Here is a 22,885-nt window from a genome sequence, read left to right as displayed (position 1 = left end):
ATTTTATGTTTTATATTATATATGTTATAATATTTTAGTTTACAAAAATAGCCTTAGTTAATGAATTATAAAATCATTTATATCTTACCCATAACACCATATAAATTGGGCTAATTTCATCATAACTACTCCCATTTAGAAAGCCATCAGCAATTAAGCCCTTTACAAAATAAACTACCCACTTTTTAATTTACGCGATTAAGCCCTTTTATTTAATCGGACACCTAAACGACAAAATTAAATTACGAAAATTTCACAGATATAAATTCACATAAAATAAACACAGAAAATAATTTTAAAATATTTTTCCGACTCCGATTCATGGTCCCAAAACTACCGTTCCCATTAGGGTCTAAATCGGGCTGTTACAATTTTCATAATTCCTGTGAGTAATTATGAAAAATCATTTAATAAATTTATCTTAATAAATTATGCAACGAGATTTAATTCCTATGCTTTCACTATGTTATTTTTAACTTTAATAATTTTATTTAACTAAAGATGATGTGGTTAGTCTTTGACTAAATAAAATTATAAAAATCACTTAGCTAGATATTAATCCTTAAACTCTATTCAGGATTTTTGCTAAGCCATTATGCAACATCTAATGTTTATAAACCTTATGAGATCTTTACTACAATAAATAACTTCATTTAATTAAATTTATTTTAGCTAATTCTCTAATTAAATAAAATTATTTGGACCCCTAGACATATATTCTAAAGCTTTAATACTAAATACCTTATGCAATAAGTCTAAAAATTTTATGCACCTAAAAATGTATGTAACTAATAACCAAATAATTCACATACAAACATTTACTTCAGGCACATACCAAAATATATATTCAAACAACAAATTTCTAAAATTCTTCATTAAATTATTTATAACATAATTAATTTTAAAATTTCACTTTAATAAAATCTAATGATTTTGCAGAAAAGTTTGTAATAAAATTTTAAAAAATGTTTAAAAATAATTCAAAGAAATATGGAATCATTATTTTGAGAAAATTTATAAACTTTTAAAACCGGACAAGGCAAAAATTAACCGTGCTCGGATACCAAATGTAAGCATAAATTTTGGCTTAAACATTAAAGTGAAATGGAAAATATTGAACATAAATTCCTCTGACCATTGCCTGAACCAAATGTCAAAATTCAGACGTTGTAACACCATTGTCAAGCGCGTCAAATAATCAAAGAGGACATCGAACTTAACTATAAGAAACACGAAAATGCCTAAAGTTTAAGCAATCGAAAACTTTACTAGATTGGATTTTTTTTTTGTACTTAAAAACTTTATGCAAGTGGGGATTTATAGTAGTGGTTCCCCATAAAAAAACCACCAATCACATACCCCACTATCACACAAACAACATGGAAGTGGAGGGCAACAAAAATGGGGACCGTGGGAATAAACCCATGAACCAATAATTGTATTTTAGTAGTTCCAACAATCTGATGTTGGACGAAGAGGGCTGTTAGCTTAGGGCTTGTCTACAATTAGTTGTGTTTTTGAAAGTGGCCAAAATACATCCTATTTCGTTGCGACCATTATTGTTGACGGCTTCGGTGGAAAGGTGGAGATAAAAAAATGTTGGCTTTCAACTTCCCCTGCAGCAAAGCGACAATCACATTGGAAAAATTAACCCCGATCATAGGCATTCCAATTGAATGATCCATTGTCACTAGGGTGGCTGAATTCAAAGTAGATCAAAAAATGAGGAAATTACTCTATTGTTATTTGGATGACGAGAAAGATATTAAGGTGAATGAGAAAAGATCAAATGGCTACATACATTGGTCAAACATCCATTAGTGGACAAGGTGAACAACGAAGAGTTTGACAAGTATGTTAAAACATACATACTGTTGATCATTAGAGAGTTTCTAATGGCATATAAGTATGGTAGCTTTACAAGTAAATGTATATCCACCTTTGCTAGATGACTTGGCTCATGTTTGCAATTATAGTTGGGGGCTTGTGGTTTTCGCATTCATGTACTGGGCTCTTAATAGTGTGATTGATTAGGATACAAAACATTTGAGCAGTTGTTGCACCCTTCTTCAAGTATGAGCTTGGATGTGAATGTCGCTTAGCGACGATCCTCTCTTATCCATTCTCTTTTTCGTTGGCAAGGAGGTAAAAAAATACTTATATGCGATGTTTAGAACGTATTTCAAGATTTATTTTTATTACAATATATCTAATAGATTTTAAATATATTTGTAAATTTATGATTAATTTGGATCAAACACATTATCGGGAGCTTACATAAATTCAAATTGATATTGATAGAAATGAGGTGAGTTATTCAACCATTTTAAAAGGTTAAGATTGTTATGGTTATCATCATTTTTTTTTGTTAACTTGCAATTACTAAATATAGTTTCAGCGGAGGATATTTAGGTGATGCTACCGAGGGCCGTAGATGAAGCTCGCACATTGGCTAGGGCCTACTTAACTGGTATATGTTTTAACATCATTGATTGGAGGTAGGAGAGGCCAAGAGAGAAGTGGCTTAAATTGAATGTCAATGGGAACTGAAATTACATAAAGGAGTTGGTTGGAGCTGGTGGGGTTATAAAAAATTACTATTGGGAATGGCAAGGTGGTTTTTCAGTCTGCTGTAGTAATTGTAATATTGTGCTAGTTGAACAATGGGGATTAGAAATTCCATAGAGTCAAGGAATTAGGAAAGTTATGATTGAATCGATGAATATGGTTTTGAAGGGAGTTAATAAATATCATCATCATTTTTGTCTCATTGGAGGTGGGGCTTAAAGTTATACCTATAGAGATAAAGTTTATTTCTAATTGTTTAGCCAAAAACTTATTATTCTTAAAAGACAAATTATGTATATAGGGAACCACCACAAGAAATTGTTGGCAAATGTGGTTGGCTTGGTGTTGCTAGAACCATAAAGTTCTTGATGCAAAACTTAAAATCATAAACCAAAATTTGTTATGTCAAATCATTAAAAATAAATCAAGAACAAGGTTCAATGTAGAAGCGTACCTAAATCCATTGATATCTTGAAATCTCTAAGTCTTGCGGTTTTGGTCTTCTAAACTAACACACTCGTAATTTAAAGAAGATGACTCTCTCTATTCTAAAGATAAGATGTTAGAAAATTTACCTTTATGTAATTTGGGGACGATAACCCTAATATATAACTTTTACACATTAACCTTAATTTCTAATCAACCCATCATCAATTAGAAATTAGTTACGAGAGTATTTACACATATTTGGCTCATACTTTATTTGTTAACTAAAGCCCAATAAACTTTAATCAAATTAGATCACTTTTAATTTGGAGTAATATTTTATGATAGTAAATAGTAATATGTAACTATGCTTATTGTATATATGATGTCCATATTTTCCAACAATCTCCTACTTGGACCACATATATATACCGATTACCTTATAATTACATGACATTATATAACCTTATGAGCTCAAAACCTTATTATCATATCTAAAAGGTATTCCAAACAATCTTGTCTATTAATTATATTAACATAGAACCAATGCGACTTTCGTTACATATACCATAACTAAATTCATCCCTTATCATGTATATTAACACAACCAAATGACATAGATTAAGTATGGATGTGTATCATGAAAGTTACATGCAATGTGATCTAAACATGTATATTTTCAATTGGTCATCCTTAGCCTTAGTGAGATCAAATTTTATTAAAATTAGAGTCTGAATAAACTAAATAAACTTTATTTCTGTAGAAAATATCCTTAATATCTATAAACTAAAATAACTGAAAAATGTGTCTATAACAAAAAAAAAATTAAAAATACAAACTCCTACTAAAATTGAATATCATGAAAAGACATTACACTTATATGAGTAGTGTACTCATAAAAACACTAGGCAGTAGTCCCTTGGTAAGCGATCCACAATCATGGAGTTTGTACAATTATACTCGATAGACATATGACCATTTTGAACTCTTACTTTAACAACCAGGACATAACGACCCGTTTTTAGTCAAATCGGAACAGTGGTTTCGTGACAAAAAATATGAGGTAAAAATATTTAATTTATTATTATTTTAAGGTCTACGACATGAATATATGATTGTGTGAAAGTTTCGTTTAGAAATTTTATCGTTTGAATGCTCAATTAGGTAAAAAAGACTAAATCGTGTAAAGTGCAAAAGTGTTGTTCTATTAGTTAAAAGTGTCTAATAGCTATAGAACCTTAAATTTAAGGTACTTAAATAGTAATTAGACCATTATTATAATAGTGGATGATAGTGGCTTGGTAAATTTGAAATAATTAATGTTTATTAAGGTTATTTTTGTAATTTAGTTATTAAACGTTAAATTAATAAAACAAAAATCAATTTTTATTCATTGTCATCTTCTCCAAACTGATTGAGAAGGAAGAAAAGCCCAAATTTCTAGGTTTTCATTCGGCCATGGTTATATAGCTCATAAAGGTACGATTTTTGTCCCGTTTTTAATGATTTCTATGTTTTTGAGATCATTGCAACTAGGTCTAGCTAGCCTAAGGACTATTTTGCAGAATTGTTGAAGATTTTAGATGTTTCCATTGATAAAATAGCATGTTTTTGAAGTTTCTTGATAGATTATGAATGTTTTTTGATAGATATACAAGTTTATTAAGTGATTTTTAGTGAAAATGTAAAATAGGGATTAAATTGAGAAATGTTGAAACTTTGTGGTTAAAATGTGAAATAAATGAAAAATATGAGCTACTAGGGGCATAATTGTAACTCAGCTAGCATGGGTTTATCTTTAATTTCATTAATTTGTGATTTTATGGAATAAGGACTAAATTGTAAAAGTGGTGAAACAATAGGGGAAAATGTGTAAATGTGCTTAAATGAGTATTTTGGATTAAATTGAATAGAGAGATTATTAAATGAGATAATTTTGAATATATTTAGATCAAAAAAAGTGAAATTCGGATCTAAATCTGGGGAAAACTAAAGTTATCGACTAATCGACTTATTCAATCATTTTCACATCCGAGGTAAGTTCGTATGTGATAAATTTCATTATAAATGTATTTTAAATGCTTTGATATTGTATAAGTTGTGAATACGAGACTATAGATAAGTTTGACAATGACTCGACGGTAATTCGGCATTCGAAATCCCAGTTGAACCTTAGGAATAGGATTCTAGTGACATGTCATTAGGAGAGATATTGAGTTGGCTTCAGGCCATGATATTAGCACTTCGGGTGCGAGTTATACTGGCTTTGGGCCATGATTATTGGCTGATTTGGCTTCGAGCCATGATATCAGTATTTTGGATATAAGTTACATTGATTTGGCTTCGAGCCATGGTATAGGTACTTAGTGTGCAAGACTTCTGAGTATCCGACTTCTATTCCAAATGGTTCAATGGGTAAATGAATGATGTGGTTGAGAATGAGATTGGTACGAGATGGTACAGGTATGTTAGCTTTGAATTGAAGAAATGATGAAGAAAGTATATAGTTTTGTGAATGAGTAATTGAAAGGTTTGTTAGTTGATGTGAATTCATGTATTTATAATCAGTTGTTGAATTATGTGGATATGATTATATTGAGATTATTTCATACGAGCTTACTAAGCTTTATAGCTTACTTGATTTATTTTTCCCGCGTTTTATAGTGTTATCAAGCTAGCTCGGATTCGGGGATCGTCGGAGATTGCTTCACACTATCCACCTATCACTCAGTGATAAAACTCTAGAACAACAAATTTTATGTGCTAATTGCATGTTTATTTTAAGTATGATCCTACTAATTTGGGCTATTTTATGGTTTTTTTATCTTTTAGGGACTTAATTGAAGGAAGAAGTAAATTTAAGGGCGAAAAGCGTGAATTTGGAGATAAAGTGGGCCAACATGCGAAGTAGGAGAGAAATGGTGCCAAAAATGCAAGTATGGACGACATAAGGGCTAAAATGCAAAAGAAGAGATTTTATAGCATAAGACTCTATTAATGTTTAATTATATTAGGATAATTATTAAGGATAATTACTTAGATTTAAATTTTAGGATTTATTTTTATTTATCTTTAATTATCTTTAATTATCTTTATTTATTTGCATTTATCTTTTAGAATTTAATTAGGAATAGGCTAGGTTTCTTAGTACTATAAATGGGGATGAAGTGACACAAATTTTGTCCATCTTTTGCTGTAAACACTCTATCCCCCATAAATCTAGCCTTTTTGTTCTTCCCATATTTTCTTTCAATAAAAATTCCCTTTCCATTATTTTTCTATTTTTCCCCAAAAATCATGAGCCACTAAATCTAATCTAGCCGAAGGTTGTTGAAATTCCCCAAAAAGGTTCATGAGGCTTAAAATCAGTGCTTAGCCTTCTCAACAGGGTATTCCCCACTTCTTCGCATTACAGGGTTGACGCTTCCATCCATGTCCCTTAATAGGTGATCTTTTTAACTTGTGCAAGGAACGGCCGCTTTATACGTTTTGGGAAAGTTGCACAATTGGTTCGTTATCTTTCTGCGTCAAAGGTTGACCAGTCCATGAGACAAAATGGCTTGGTATTCGCCATTGGGAAGTGATCTATGATCTAGCAGAAGATAGTCCCACAAAGACGATTATTGGCTAGAGTCAGGTTCTGCCAAATCTTAAGTCTAAATTCTTGGAGCTGGTGGTCGTAGGCGTCCTCTTCCACTATAACTGGCTTATTCTGCTTGAAAATGGTCACTTAAAAGCCAAGGATCAAACCCAAGGTGAATCGAGATAACCGGAGGCTGGAATCTCGCCACATAAGAAACTCTCTTTTCCCAAATTTTGTTTATTTTTATATTCTCCATTTTAATTTTCAAAATTTATTTAATTTCGCAGTTTCAATTCAACTTTCGATTCTGTTTTTATTTTATTTTTCCAAATCAAAATTTTTAATTCTATTTTTTTATTTTTTTTAGGAACGCAGGTTTTCTTAGGCACGATTCTGCCCAGGATTTCGAGAAACAAGCATTCGTGCAATCCGGTCCTTGAGGATTTGACCTTACTTCCCCTTTACTATTATTTTTCATTGTTTAATAGGGAATAGAATATTTTCAATGCTTCCAACGACCACATCACTCGGTGCCTATGAACTTTGGTATTTTAAATATATGGCATGTATAGGGACCTTGGTTATGTTTTGGTAATGATTTTGACCATTTGAAATGGTTTGTAAATGTATAGGTCTTGGTTTGTATATAATAGCCATGAGAGTTGGCTTATTTTGAGTAAAATTACTTGTGTATATGTGTCTATGCATATAGTTTACGATATGTAAATTGAGGTTGGTTTTGATGATGCTTATTAGTAGTTGGTATTTTGGAAGTGAATGTTGATATTGGAGATATTATTTGTTTTTGAATCAAGGTAAAGAATGCAAATTTTGAGTAGCTATATTGTTGATTTAAGTTTATGAGATTTTAGGTATGAATGGATTGGTCTATTTTGCAACTTGTGTGTATTGGGAAATGTGGAATTGAATATACATGAATTAGGTTTGAATTGGCTGGTTTAAATGCATATTTATGACATGGAATGGTGAAAATTGATGTGTTGTAGGTACATTCAAATTTGGGTGGCAAATTGGCTTGGTAAATAGCCTATTTTTGTCCACATAGGCAGAGACACGGGCATGTGTCTCAGCCGTGTGCAACACATGGTCATGTTACACTGCCGTGTATTCCCTGGTGTTGAAATTAAAATCAAGTCAGTATGCTCCACACAGCCTCACACACGGGTGTGTAACTTGGCCGTGTAGCATAAATAAGCATACCCTAAAGGTTTGGCACAACCTAACACACAGCCTGGCACACGGGCGTGTATAACCATTTTTAGGGTACACGGGCTAGCCACACGGGCGTGTGTGTTGGCTGTGTGACCCAAGTCAGAGAGTTACACGGGATTAGACACGGGTTGGGACATGACCATATTCTCTCATTTCGAATGTCCACATGGTCTATGGCACGGACGTGTCTGTTGGCCGTGTGAGAGACATGGTTGGGCCACACGGGCGTGTGTCCCCTATATTGAGAAAATTTTTCTAAGTTTCATAAAAATTTCTTGAGCTATCGGTTTAGTCCCGAACCACTTCCAAAGTATGTTTAGGGCCTCGTAGGCTCGTTATAGGGATTTTATGCTTGAGTTTGAATAATGTTTGCTTGAAATGTGAAATTATATGTGAATTGAATGTTTAAATGTTTTATAAGTTTGGAAATACTCCGTAACCCTATTCTGGCTTTGAATACGGGTGAGGATGTTACACAGGAATTTAAAGTCTATATGCTTTGACTTTGATGTGCTCATGTTGTTATTGGAACAAATGATTGCAATTTGTTGTCATAATTTGCACCTTAGTGACAAAATTTTTCCTCAATATTCCATTAAATCAGAGTTTGTATACTTGAAGATCTCAAACTTATCAAACCTTTGTATGTGAGCATGTGATGTTTTTTTTTTTAAGAGAATGTATAAATCATTTGGTTGCTTTTTGACTATACATACCCAAATTGATCAAAGATTTGCACAACATCCAAACAATGTACGCAATATCTGAACATGTACAAACTTGAATAAATAGTAGACTTCTCACTGGTGAAATGTGGGGAATCTTATGAATTTCCGTAATCTCAAAATCATTCTTAGGGCATTGGTTAAGACTATTCTTACTCCCACTAAACTTATGATATATACAATTGTTAACCAAAGACATCTGGTAACCGAATAAGATAATCACTTGGTGAATATTGTAATACCACTGATAAAGGCCTACTCAAGCACATAGATAAATTTCTTTAATTTGTAAACAATTAACTTTGGACTGCTGAGCACAAAGTTTTCTAGTTACACTATATAAATCATCTCATCAATGTCACCATTGAGAAACACAATCTTTATATCCGTATAATGTAGCTCAAGGTCAAAATATATTTCTAAAGTCATTATAATTATTTCTCTAGTGGACCTTCTTAATGTCATTAGTTCTTGAGGTTGTATAGTTTTTACTTAATTTGGAGGTTCAACGACATTGCCTTGATCCGGAGTTGCTACTTGAACAATTTCAAGTATAATAGACTTTTCCTAATCATTTTCAATGACAATTAAAAGAATGTATTAAGAAATATCAACATATTCTTCTCCAAAGACAATGTCCTTAATTTTCTCTCCCCCATAAACTCAACATCTTCAAAAAAATAAGCACCATACATCTTAAAAATAACCTTAGTAGTGGGATTATAAAATTTGTCCTTAGATCTTTCAAAGTATCCAAAAAATCAAAAGGAGTAAGAATACCATTGGATGCAAGTTTTCAATTCTATTTTTTTAGAGACATAACCTAATCTCTTGTGCCATAACAAAACCGCATTCTTAATAGCTAATTTGCATTTCTTCCCTATTACGGTAGTATACAAGGATTTATTCAATAGTATCAAATAAATATAGATTATCATAACCTGATAGAGAACAAGAACCAACCAAATTTAAATTATGAAACAAATTAAAATTTCTATTTCCAGCTGAACAAAAATAACCAAATTTGTCTAATGCTGAAATGGAAATCAAGTTTAGCCTAAAAGACGGTACAAAAAAAGTATCATTCAAATTCAAATAAAATTCAATCTTTAATAATAATCTAAAAGTCCTTATTGCTTCAACTTCTATCGAATTATCGTCACCTTCATCACCATCATTAGGATTTTAGTAATTATGACAACCTTTCATAGACACACTGATGTGAGTTGTTGCACTGGAATCTATTCACCAAGTGTGTCTAAGTACCTAAGTCAAATTAACCTTAAAATAAGCAAAAATTAAGAAATGCACCTGTCACACCACAAGAGAAACAACCATCCTTAGTTAATTCATTTTGTTGTTTCTTTTGAAATATCATATGCATAGCTTTCTTATTTTTCTTTATATACCCCATTGAAGTTAGCTTTGTTATGAACTTACCAAATTTAACCTTTTCATTCTTGACAAACCTTTTTTCAATGTTAGCTATAAATTCTTTGTCGTGATAACCTTATTAAATATAATGCCCCTGAATGTTTTAAAGCATGCAATGATGTTAACAAGTATAATAGTAGTTGAATAAAACAAAACAAGCTCACATAATGCTTTAAATTTAAACCAAAATAATTTGAATAAAAGTAAACCCATCTCAAAATATCAGACACTCTATTACTTTACTAATTCATCTTTGGACAAAATATAAGTTATAAGTGATAACTTGGTGTAGTAATCAAACACCTGGCAATAAGAACATGTCAAACAATAAATCTTCCTTTGGACCTATTTATTACTCCCATGCAAAACCAAATAATCGTCACATGTTTATTACAACAATTGTAAATGTAATTTTGTTAAATATTAACCTTCCTTTGGACCAATCAATATTAACTTAAGTTACATGCACACAACCTTTTATATTTTAAAATAAAATAATTTTTCACAATAGAGATCACTTTGGTGACTTATTGCTTCGATTAAGTTATTTTAAAATATATATTAATATATCAATATTCAAATTTAAAATTTACCCAATAGTCAAAGGTCAAAATTAAAATTTCTTATTGCACTACAATTTCCAAAATAACATAAAATAAGATTGTCTAAATAACGTAATAAAAAAACGAAAACCTTAATCTTTGATTGATTTTTTTAAATAATTAAACAAGCAACCACCAAAATTTTTAAAATTAAAATTCAAAGCCAAATTTTATAAAACCAAATTTTTAAACGCGTATTGTCAAAACACCTAAAAATTGAATATATATTCACATAAAAAAGATAACAACTTCAATTGAACAAGGGTTCAATGTGCATTCAACCTAAACATATAATAAAATTATCGAAACATAAATTGACAATTCTTTATAGAGCAAAATATATATATATATATATATATATGTTCAAAATATATGTGCTCGAGATTTCTTTAAAAAGCTTAATAGCCAACTAAAACCAAACTGGAAGCATGCAATCAATTAAAAATTATTACTTTATAAAACTAACAAAATATGAATTGGTAAATTTTCATTGAGTTATGCAAAAATTCAAGAATCATATATTTGTATCAATTCAATATCAATTCATGAAAATTATCTAATGGACTAATAGTTTGTGCAAATATTATCCTCAAATTCACGCATAATAAAAAACAAATCATGAATATCTTTTTAATAAAGAATACATAATATATACAAAACCTTTTATATATATATATATATATATATATATAAAGTCCGCCATGATTCAAGTCAAAGTCTGAATCCATAAAAATCAAGAGAATGATAAACATATTGATATTATGATAAGGGTAATTTATCATTCATTAAATATGTAAATTTAATATAATAAATTCATGATTACCTTGAAAACTATAACAATTTCATAACTATAATAGCAGAAAAATTAATATATATCACTATCATGAATAAAATACAGCAATTATTAAAACTAAATCAACAAAATTTGAATTTGAATTACTTTCTTTAAAAATAACGTATTCTATGATTTCACAAACCCAAGTCTCTTTTCTTTTAATTTAATCTATTATTAATTAATAATGTTTTAAAATCATGAGAAACCAATATGATTTCGGTTTTCTAACTGAAAATAAAAACCACGAGAAATCACTATTAATAAAAATGTTAAACCATGAATCCATTAAATGAAAATCAAACTAAAATCTTTAATTAATATAAACTTAAAAACTTAACCAAATTATTAAATTTTATTTAAAGATATAATAATATATTTCATAAAACAATATATACGTGAAAACATTAAATATGAATCATATAAATCAATTAAAATTTGACTCAGTCGACTACATTCTTTGAAGTTGATTAGGTATAGTAGTCACCTTATGTTTACCAAATTTCGAGATTTATTGAGCATTAGAATGCCTCTGGTTAACCTCAAGATGAATGTTTGAATGAATTGTTCTTTCATGATATCAGTCGCATTCGGAGGAAGGTATTTGAAGTTATCTTGCAACCATATCATCTCTATCCGGCCACCTTGAAACTTGTTTGATACCTTCCTTAAAAATGTCTCGCAAAGGTCCTATTTATTAGGAACGACCACTAACCCCATAGCGACTGGCTCATCCATAGGTAATCGAGTTGTAAAGCTACGTCCTCGAGTGTGATTGTACACTCACCACATGGAGGATGGAATGTGTGTATCTTGAGTCTCCATCTTTCTAATACACTGATAAGTGTAGGGTCCAATTTACAGCCCCCGAGCATATGAGACACATGTAAAAATCTCACATTTTGCAAATAACCATGAATTTCACTTGGCGCGCTCTTTGATAAAATTGTGTATGAACCCCTCCAAAACATGATCATCCGCCTATTTATATCAATAAGATAATTTTAAAAAATTTAAAACTTTAAAATTAACTGAATTGAAAATAACGAAATTTAAAATTTTTCTTTACCATTACTGATTGAGTGGTGGAAATGTGCTTGTCATCGAAACATATAAGAGAACTTGTCATTCGTAAAAAATTAATCAAAATGAATAATCTACGAAATAATAAAATAAAACTATAATATTTTCATACAAATTTATTAAAAAATTTCGAACAAATCTTGAGAATTTGAGAGAATTGAAAGTTTAGGGAGAATAGAGAGAGTTAGATTTGAATGAAAAATATAGAAAATAGCCTAATGACCGTTGAAAAAAAGCACATTCAATTGAGTACAAATTTTTGCCACCTGTGTAGAAAACACGCCCAACTAGACACACTTTCTCATACTCCATTTAAAATTGACTTATTTTCCTAATTCGTTTTACAAAAAAAAATCTGTTTGGCCGATAAAGCAAAAATTCCCAACATATAGACAATTTAACCATTAATTTTAGGGTAAATTACCCAATTTTTGAAGTGATAAAATTTCAAAAATTTGAAAAATAATTTAACCTTAATTTATTTAAAAAGAAATTCATTTTCTACAGAAACTTTCAATATTTTTGGGGTTTCCCTGTTATTTGGTATTGACTCATTTTCTTTCTGAAGAAAACCCAACTATTTCATATTGATATCACCATATTAAGATTACTCTTCAAATTCATTTTCATAATATGTACTTACAATTATATTTATAATAGTAAATTGACCCCACACATACCTCTATACCACCAAAAAAAACACAGCAGATTTTGATTAAATATCATATACAATGAAACAATATCTACAATTTTAAGCACCATTTCTTACCAAAATAAGAATTGAGATATAGTTCAGAGGCCAGTTTACTAATAAAGCACCAAAATATATATCAATGCGAATATTTAAAATGATAAATAAATAATCGTTAATTCGTACCTAATGGGCACCCGCTAACCGGAGCAACAAAAAGGCCAAGTCTCAATTCTCATGTTGTGAAGTTAGAGCCATCATTCTCCATTAAGCTGCTTATAATGAGGAATCAATCACTCAGCTCAAAGCTCTAACTATTATTTCCTCTTCCAATAACAAATAACATTGATCAATACAAAATTTGAATAACAAAATATTAAAGCATTACAAAGCCTTTTTTTTTTTTTTGTTTTGTGTTGTGCTTCATGTTCAACGCATTCACCAAAAAAGCTACAACTGATTCCCTCCCTTAAATGTCTGTGGGATCATTGATCTCCTGAACACACCAAAACGCAAAACAGACCAACAGATATGAGTGCCTAGCACAGGAGGGGAAAAAAGAGATCAAGAAGTACAATATATTCTTAAGAATTACCTCATCTTCGAGCACAACTCCGCCAGGAATCCGCAATGTCAGTCCAGGGCTTGCATCGATTACAACTTTCCCCTTAAGTACACAAGCAGAAACAAGTTAAAACAGCAAAATTAAGGACTCACAGGAGCACTAAAACAGCAGTGACTTAAAACCACAAAGAAAGCAAACCCGTCAATCTTTAACTCAATAAAGCAGCAAGTATATTTCTTGCTCCTACTTAATATTCTTAAGTACTACGTCAAACATTCTGGACATAGGTATGAGAGGGATATGAACCTCTAAGGACTCCCAAATACATATAAACCATGAGAAAAAATTAGTATACCCAAGTCAAACATACATATTCCTGACACTCACGACCAAATCTCAGTAACATGGAATTTCAATGCACATAACAGGATATCAGTATTGGCTGTACTCTTGATTTGTTTCAAAAATATTGTCAACAATCCATATCAAACAGTGCAGATAAATAAATTTTTATTCCAAAAAGAAAAGAGCAAGGAATCAAATTACATAATTGAAATTCCTAAAGAATGTATAGTATTTCACTGACAGCACTTTTAGCCTTTTACGGGAAAAGGAAATTTTTATGTAATGGATAACAAAGAACTAAAATACTTAACTTCCGTTGGATACAACTTCCCTCTTGCACAATTTAGCCATCAATCAATAATTAACACATCATCAAATTATTTAGTGATTTGAAAATACTGAAACACAACACTTATCTGCAACTTTCAGCACTGAAAAGATCATAGCATCAAGTTTAAATGTAATACATGAAGGAAAAGATATCCCAACAAAGAAGCAAGGTATTGATCCAGGGGCAATAATATGGATACCTTGAGAACTATATCAGCTCCAAACCAAACATCACCATTCACCTCCAAGCTATCCAGCTTGACAATGCTAGGAATTGTTTCAAAGCGGCGCTTGAAATCGCTAATCTGATTAGGAAAACAGAATGTAATAATAGATTCAAGAAAATAAATGCAACCACAATAAATATAATGCCTTCATGAGTCCATAAACCCTCACCTTTTCAAATTCAGGTCCTAAAGCAATGGAAGGGTCACTAGGACTGACCCTCGCATCATTTCGAACAAACATGCCTTCAGTAAATGAGTAAAGGTCCGACTGTAGAATATAGAATTTTGATGCTTAAAGCCTTAAGTCAGATGAAATAGTACTTTCTTTGGGTTGTAGCATGAAATTATAGTTTATAAAAGAGAATGACCTGGAGAAGGAATAAGTCTGATGTGCAATTCAAAGGAAGAAAACGAGATTGAGGAATGGAAATGCCAATTGAATTTTCAAATAACTGCCTCAATGACAAAGCAACAACAAAAACTTTTATCAGTTTCTTGCTTCATATAGCATGTAAAGCTGTCTCCGAAAATTTTAAGCAAAAGGTACCTTTAAAGTAGAAAGGTTATCCAAATTCAGTGCACTGGTATCTACAAGCCTTTTAATGGCTTTCAAATTTAGCCACCTGAGAGAAATGAAACCACAATTTAGCCTATTTGCAGTTTTATTAGAACAAATTACAGGCGCATAGCAGTTAACTTACAAGCTTCTTGTATCAATGAATTTGAATCCTTTCACCGACTTATTATGAGCAAGACAAAACAGAAAGGAATATGATGAGCCAGTTAGATTAACCAAACAATGTCTGTAAGAAACCACGCAATTCTACTATTGTTCTGTGCAACTTGACATAAAATTTTGGACAAAAAGTGCATATATACACATATTCATGCCTTTTTCTTCAGTGAATAAGTATTATAAGCAACTTACTTTTTCAGAGTGATCTGAAGTGAAGTCTTCAAGCTATATCATAAAGAAAGCAACAAAGTTAATTAAGGCTGTTTTGATATATACATGGATATCAAACAAATTTATCAGACATCAAGACAATTCATGATATCACTTGCCTTAAACATCCCTTGGAGCGAACTAGCCATAAAGTTGATTAAACCATTGGAGGTGGTTGGCGTCACCTGAAAACAGTAAAGACTTACAAACAAATTTTAGCCGAAGAGTTATAATAAATCGAAATCATCCTTGCATACCTCCGAACAATATTCAATACTGTTTTGGGCCAAATGGTTCAAGATTTCTAAATTATCAAATCAAGGGGCACAACTACAGAATTGAAGGTCATTAATAAACACTGCAAAATAAAATGATAGGAACAATACAAAGGATACTTGGGTCCACAACACCAGCCACATTATCTGGGTTAACCACAAGGGCATACTCCTTACCCTGGAAGCAATGAGATTAAGAGTTTGCATCAGCTTTCCTCCTGGCATACTTTTGCATTTTCATCCTCAAGGATATTTCTTTCTATTTTAGACTTGAGAAACAAAATGAAATATTTTCGAAATCACAAATACCTGAGCAAGTAATACATCAAGAGTTCCACTATTCATTAGGGAAAGGAAATGAGCGCCATGTTTAGAAGATTGCCTTTGCACAAAAAAATAAAGCAATGATGAGACCTTTCAGCAATTGGTGACTGTAACCACAATGTAATCCTGCAGAGTAAATAAGCAAAAAGAAAAGGAATCTATTGGGTATTTTGGAAAATTATCAGATCACTCCATAAAATTTTGGACGCATTGATACATCACATGGGGAAAAAATAGCCTAAGATACTACAAGCTCTATGATGGTGCTCAATTGAACATCAAACTATGATTTTCCAGTTTTTCGACATAGGAGGAAATAGGATACTGACAGTAGACCATGCATATTTCCCCGTTCATCAAAATGAAAGATACTGAAAAATGCTAAACTCAGGAAAACATACACCTAGAATAGATCAAAAGGACCAGTATTTCATAACAATGAGAAAAGGAAAGTGAATATGAAGAATAAATTCAGAGTAATAGGCGCGGAACTATCCTAATTTGCATTCAAAGTTATGGTTGATTTCTAGAGCCAACTATGAACTTTACCAAGACTTCCAGAAGTTGCTAAATAACATTATCATAGTTCATTCATCACAGAAAAATCTTATATTAACAAAAAAGCAAAGAAAACAATGATGCTGCACCGAAGGAAGGATGCAAAATTGGGCATACCATTTATCCTCACATCCCTCGCTGACAAAAGATTCATGTTGAGTATGTTCACCCTACATAAATCCAATTATTTTATCAAGAAGAAGTACAAATTTAAGGACCATAGAAAATAATTCCAGAACCAGTTATGCAACAAGAAAATAATGGCTAGGTTCTCAAACCTGTTCAAAAGGATGTATATCTAGCTAGGTTCTCAAATTTATCAAGAGGAAGTTACAAGTTTAATGAGTATGAACAAATTCCAGAACCAGTTACAACAGGAAAAGTTAGGTTCCCAAACCTGTTCAAAAGGATGTATATCGACGTCTAAGGTGGAATACTTCTCCAAAGCCTACACATGACAACTTGGCTGAGTACCTTTGCTGAGATACAAGGTTAACAACAAAACAGTGTAGGAAAAACAGATCACCTTTACGATATCATTGTGTGTGTTCTTTGGGTTCATCAAAAGCAGAGGAATATTGCATCCGTACTTCGAATTTAGTGACTACAAAGAATTGAAAATGTTCAACTAGTGAGCTCTAATGCTATAAAAGAACAATATATACAACAAATAGCTGGTAACCAACCTGAATTTGGTTAACAATTAAGTCAAGAGGTGTTGACCCATTTTTAACTTCAATCAAAGACCTGTGCAAAGGAGAAAGGAATTGCACAAATTCAACTAAATGTCCAAATGTTTCTATGACAAGAATGACTCAAATATCAAAGACCAAAGTAAAGAAAGCACGTCATTTCTCAAATAAAAACCGGACAGTTCTTAAATTCTCTTGAATATAAAGTTCACCCAGGAACTAAGTAGTAAAGTATTTAAGCATATTTCACGTGAAAATGCCTAATATAATAACAACAAAGATTCATCCAAAAGGGTGGTAGTACAATATTTGAAGTAAGGGATGTCATCACAAAATTAGAATATTTAACCATTTATATCAAACAAGATTCTATTCAAACCATCTTCATGAAACCAAAAAACATATGTATATCACAGAAACTATATTCATTTATGAAGAGGCATGTCTTTAATATATAACCATGGAATCATCAAGAAATGCTTCTCTTTTCTTCAAAAAAAAAAAAGTATCAAACTTCCAGAAGTTAGATAATTGCTTACTTGGGACCACCGAAACCCATATTCTTTCCCAAAGCTCCATTATACTTCACCACAACAAGCTTATCCAGAAGCTGCTTAGATTCAGCAACATCTGCTTCATGACAGAAAGAATCCAAACAAACAAATTATACAAGCTGAACTCTAATGTACTGTTATATTTTTCTCGATGCTATATTTGGAATACAATAAATTCACAAGTAAAAGAATAATGAGAAAATATTACCACAAGACATAGGTGCTAAGTTTTCATAAGGAACAACAAGCACTTCATCACTTGCACTGCCTTCACTCTCACTTGTGCTCTCTACTTGGTCCCTTTAATCAAATATTGGATTTCAAATAAACCAGACAACTGGAAATAGTTCCAATACAAAAACAAAGAACAGAAGAAACAATGCAACAGCAAACCATGAAAACTCAACTCGTATAAAATAGACAAACTTCAGAGCAAGAATTCCAGACAGGGACTACAAAATAAGAAATAAACCTATCATTCTGCACAATTATCAGAAGTAAACCGATAAGAACTGGGAAAAGGATATTCTCTCTATACTAAGATCCTCAATCAAGCTACTTAAGCAAGGAACAACTTAGTAATAACTCAAGATTCTGTCATTTATATATCGAGAAACTTATGTCCACAACTCAAAATTACTCTTAAATCATCCATCAAGCACATCCAATCTTACAACAATTACTGCCAACAAACTTAGCCGGTCTCTTATTTCCTCTCTAGTTAAATCAATAAAATCAGCATCCAATGCACACCTTATACCCTATGATTTTTATACTCAATTTCGGTCACAGCACCCAAAGTTCAGAGATAAAACCCACCCTATCCCCCAAAATTAGAAAGAAAAATAAAAAGAATCCATCCTATCAAAACATTCAAATCTCAAACCCAGAAAAAGAAACTTTAAAAATATAATAAAAACATACTTGATTGTAGCCTTCTTCCCAGGTCCCTTTGCTCCGTCTTTTTTCTTCTCCAACATAAGACACTTAGTTATCATGTTACATATCAAGTAAACGAACTGAACAGAATCATTGGCCGGTATTGGATAAGTAACCTTCTTATAATACTCCCACGGCATACTGGAATCAACCAAGGCAACAATCGGGATCCCCAACCTTTCCGCTTCCAAAAAGACGGAACTTTTCCTCTCAGTGTCGAAAATCACAACACAATCCGGCATCTTAGTTGGCGCGAAAACCAATTTCTTGTGCCTAGAACGAAACTTCTTAGGACTACAACTGTTGGTCAAAAAGCCACGCATCTTCCAAAGGCTGCTAGCCCTTTCAGGGCTTAAGCTGGTGACTCTGGAGGTCATCTCGTCGATTATGGGTTGGAAAAGAGGGTTAGTGTTGATGAAGAGGAAAGAGGAAGAAGGATCACGAGAGAGGCAGGAAAGGAAGTTGAGAGCATTGCGGAGACAGATTAGGGTCTTGTCGGAATCGATAATGGATTGTCTATTTCGGAAGCCGTAGGTGAATTGTTTGAAGTGGTGGGTTGCTACTTGTCGGCCGATGTGAGCATTTGTTGTTAAGAGCTTTTGGATTACAACCGAATGGATTGTCATTTTTTCTTATTTCTCGAAGGAAAATAAAATTGACGGGGGAAGCGAAGGTTTGATGGGTGAATTGAATCTACCCCAAAAGCTCTAACTTTAGTGAATCATTTTGAGTTCAGAGATTTTGGGATTTAGGGTTTAAGGGGGGGTTTCCAGATTTTAGGAAAGCTTATATACGAACAATTTGCTATTTGAGTGTAGGGAGCGGGATATTTGGATCGGCTCGGGTCCAGTTGAATCAAGCCTTTAAAATAGAAAAAGAAAGGTTAAATCACCTAACTATTAATATTTCCACTATTCAATTTTATTTTTTTTATCATTATTACTGCTTTTAAAATTAATATAATAATAATTTTAACATTTAATATTTATAAACTATGCCGAATTAATTTTAGATTCTAAAATATTTAATTATTAATATTTACGCATTATATAATTTAATTTTTTATAATTTTGTTTTTTAATATTCGAGTTAATCTATAAAAGAATGAGAAAACAAGAAAATCATTATATTATATTTTTGGTGTTTCAATTTTTTGTACATTTTCAATCAAATTTAGTTGATAAGTTTGTATTTTTAGCTTTTTAGGTGAAAAGGGTCACAAAGAAAAGTAAAATTGCAAAAAAAAGACCAAATTACACAATATGTAAATGTTGAGGGCTAAATTTTTTAAAATTGAGACTAATTTGGTACAATGTTTTAAATGTTGAGGGTTTAAGTTGCTATTATGTTAAAAAATACTAATATTGGGTAACTATTAGTGCAGTTTCCCCAAAAGAAATTTGTTATTTTTACATACAAATAATAAGATAAATTACACAGCCAATCACCGATCTTTAATAGATTTTCATTTTGATAATAATAAATAAATAAAATTCAAATATAGCACCATCGTTAGATGGTTTTTTTTTTTAGTTTTGGTCACTCATCATTAGATATTTTTTTCATTTTAGTTTCTCATCATTAATGTGGCTAATGACACTGTTATTGTACACTTATTTTAGTCTCTCAACTTTAATAATTTTTTATTTTGGTCACTCATTTTACCTTTTTAATTTCCTTTATTTTTTCAATTTTTAAGATTAAATTTTAGTTTTTTCGATAAAAGGGGAAAACCTAGGTTGTTACAAGAATTATCGAATATTTATAAGGAAAACTTGGATTTTAGGAGAAAACCATTTTATTTTTTTATTTGTTTTATCCATTCCTTATTTATAATTAATTTTAGTGTTTTCTTTTTCTAGCAAAAATAGAAAACTTAAATTTTTACAAAGAAATTTTAAGAGTAAGTTTAGGCACCACAGAGTGAGTGGATAGTAATATAATTACTTACAGAGTGAGTGGATAGTAATATAATTACTAAGGTAGTAACTACATTCTCTTGTAGTTATAAGGAATTCTAACTCTCTAGACATGTTTGACTAGTAGAGTGTAATTACATTATAATTCCTTATGTTATATTTGATAATATAAATAACAATTACATAACTAAGTAATTTTAAATTCTAAAAATATTAATTATTATAGAAATTATAAATAATATTTAAGAAAAAATATTTAAACAAATAAAAATCCTAAAATCAAACAATCATATATGATACGATAGTCCAAAAGTATTTGACAATACGATTGCTAATAAATTAACAAGAAAAATAAACAAGCTAAGCAATTTTACCAAATTACTCTAACATTCAATATTTGTTAAGTTATTCTCTCTAACATTAAATATATACTCACTGTTACCATCAATTGATCATTGACCAAGTATAAATAATAAATAATAAATAATATGTAAATTAGTTAAATTTAGTATAAATAAGTAATAATAAATACTATATAATTTAATTAACTATTTAGTAGCTCAACATATAGGAAATTATCTATTATTAACAAAAATTTTAAATTATTTAAACGAAATAAGTAAAATAAAGAATATTTTTAAATATACATAAATTCTTAAATTAAAATACTATTATTAGTATAAAATAACTTTTCAAACTTAAATCATATATGGACATGTTTGAAAAGTCATAAGTTAATTGGATTTTAGTGTACTGGTTTGTAATTGCTCACTTAATTACTCCAATTCCCACCCTACCCTTAAGAATTGAAAAGTGTAAATGGTGTGCTCTAATTACACCAAATTCAGTGGACTAATTATAAATTTTTAAATATCATCTTCATCTTCTTCTCTTCAAGACTGAACTTAAAGAAGAAAAAAGAGTTGAGTTTTTTCCTCCATATTTGGCCATTAATACAATACATAAGCAAGCTTTTCTTCAAAACAATTCATAGCTTTTTAAAGTAAGAAGATTAGTACAACCAATTTAATGGTTAGATTTTGTGATTTTTGAAGTTAGCTTAAATTGCCATTAAAGAGAACCTAGAGAAATTGGGTTAGAAACCATTAAAAGGTTAGTGGTTAAGCTTGGTTCATGTGAGATTCATGTTGGAAATGTAATGGGAAATATTGAGAATGTTAGATCTGGTGCTCTAAGTGTAGTATTTTAATTTAAGTACATTTTTAATTTTTCGAACAGATTGGTTAGTAAAATTATTCATAAATTACATCAATACTTTGTATATTATCCTCACATGGTTTTTGCACGCAAAGCAAAATGGAAGCAAATGTTACTCGTTGGTTGTCTAATCTTTAACTGATACTAAACGTTATTACATGGTTAGATTGTAATACGGAAAGACAGCTTGTATTAGTAGACGAACCTAAACATGTCTTTAGTCTAATCGAAAATAAGCAAACTAGTTGAAAGACTAATATGTCAGACTATCAAGTCTAATTAGGGAGATGCCTTGTCTTGGGCATCGGACTGGATGACTCCTAAAAGATAGAGACATGGATGTGACTGACTAGACTAACAGTACATCGGACTAGACCCAAGTAGTATAGATCCTGAATCCGTTTATGGATCTATTCGCTTGTGACTTTCATAGTGTGGCATACCTAAATCCTGAGTGGATGACGGACTATGTATGCGTGACTCGTACACTTTAATGTAAGTAAAAGCCTGAGTTTGAATAGATAAGGAACTGAAAGTTGGTGCATTAGGTGTACGAATTCTACAGTATGTAATGTCATTCACAATAGTGGAATTCATAGCTCGAGACATTGGTAAATGATTTCCTCTCATAGGAATTACATGGTTGATGAAAAGTAAACTTGGTCACAGGTCGTTCATATTTGTGATAGATGAATTGATCACTATTTGATAATGATTGACTTTTCATGAAGGAAGATGCAATGGTTACCATAAGATAAAATAGGATTATATTGGAAAAATAGATATTATCCCAAAGAGATCAAGGATATACTAGGA

General features: G+C 31.1%; 1 protein-coding gene across 4 annotated transcripts; it reads right to left on the bottom strand.

The window, feature by feature from the left end:
• Positions 1 to 13,289: 13,289 nt before the first annotated feature.
• Positions 13,290 to 19,794, bottom strand: LOC108474100 (ribosomal protein S2, mitochondrial). Of its 4 annotated transcripts, none has more exons than XM_017776005.2 (19): positions 18,918 to 19,794; positions 18,202 to 18,293; positions 17,979 to 18,072; positions 17,434 to 17,494; positions 17,274 to 17,351; positions 17,145 to 17,195; positions 16,865 to 16,917; positions 16,175 to 16,247; positions 15,986 to 16,043; positions 15,848 to 15,894; positions 15,710 to 15,775; positions 15,573 to 15,605; positions 15,346 to 15,383; positions 15,192 to 15,267; positions 15,013 to 15,096; positions 14,814 to 14,912; positions 14,618 to 14,722; positions 13,773 to 13,844; positions 13,290 to 13,673 (listed from the first exon to the last, which is right to left on the bottom strand). In XM_017776005.2, the coding sequence occupies exons 1-19, from the start codon at positions 19,556 to 19,558 to the stop codon at positions 13,647 to 13,649; spliced, it is 1,848 nt and encodes a 615-aa protein (XP_017631494.1). In that variant the 5' UTR covers positions 19,559 to 19,794; the 3' UTR covers positions 13,290 to 13,646. The 4 variants fall into 4 exon arrangements, 3 of the variants coding, with proteins under 3 accessions (XP_017631494.1, XP_017631495.1, XP_052877958.1); XM_017776006.2 differs by having other exon boundaries at positions 17,979 to 18,069; XR_008274550.1 differs by lacking the exons at positions 13,290 to 13,673; positions 13,773 to 13,844; positions 14,618 to 14,722; ... (4 more) ...; positions 15,573 to 15,605; positions 15,710 to 15,775 and having other exon boundaries at positions 15,850 to 15,894; positions 16,175 to 16,315.
• Positions 19,795 to 22,885: the final 3,091 nt, after the last annotated feature.

Source organism: Gossypium arboreum, chromosome 11 (genome assembly GCF_025698485.1).
Source record: "Gossypium arboreum isolate Shixiya-1 chromosome 11, ASM2569848v2, whole genome shotgun sequence".
Lineage (NCBI taxonomy): Eukaryota > Viridiplantae > Streptophyta > Magnoliopsida > Malvales > Malvaceae > Gossypium > Gossypium arboreum.
Note: the sequence above shows the minus strand (reverse complement) of the source record. Positions and strands in the feature narration are given on the sequence as shown.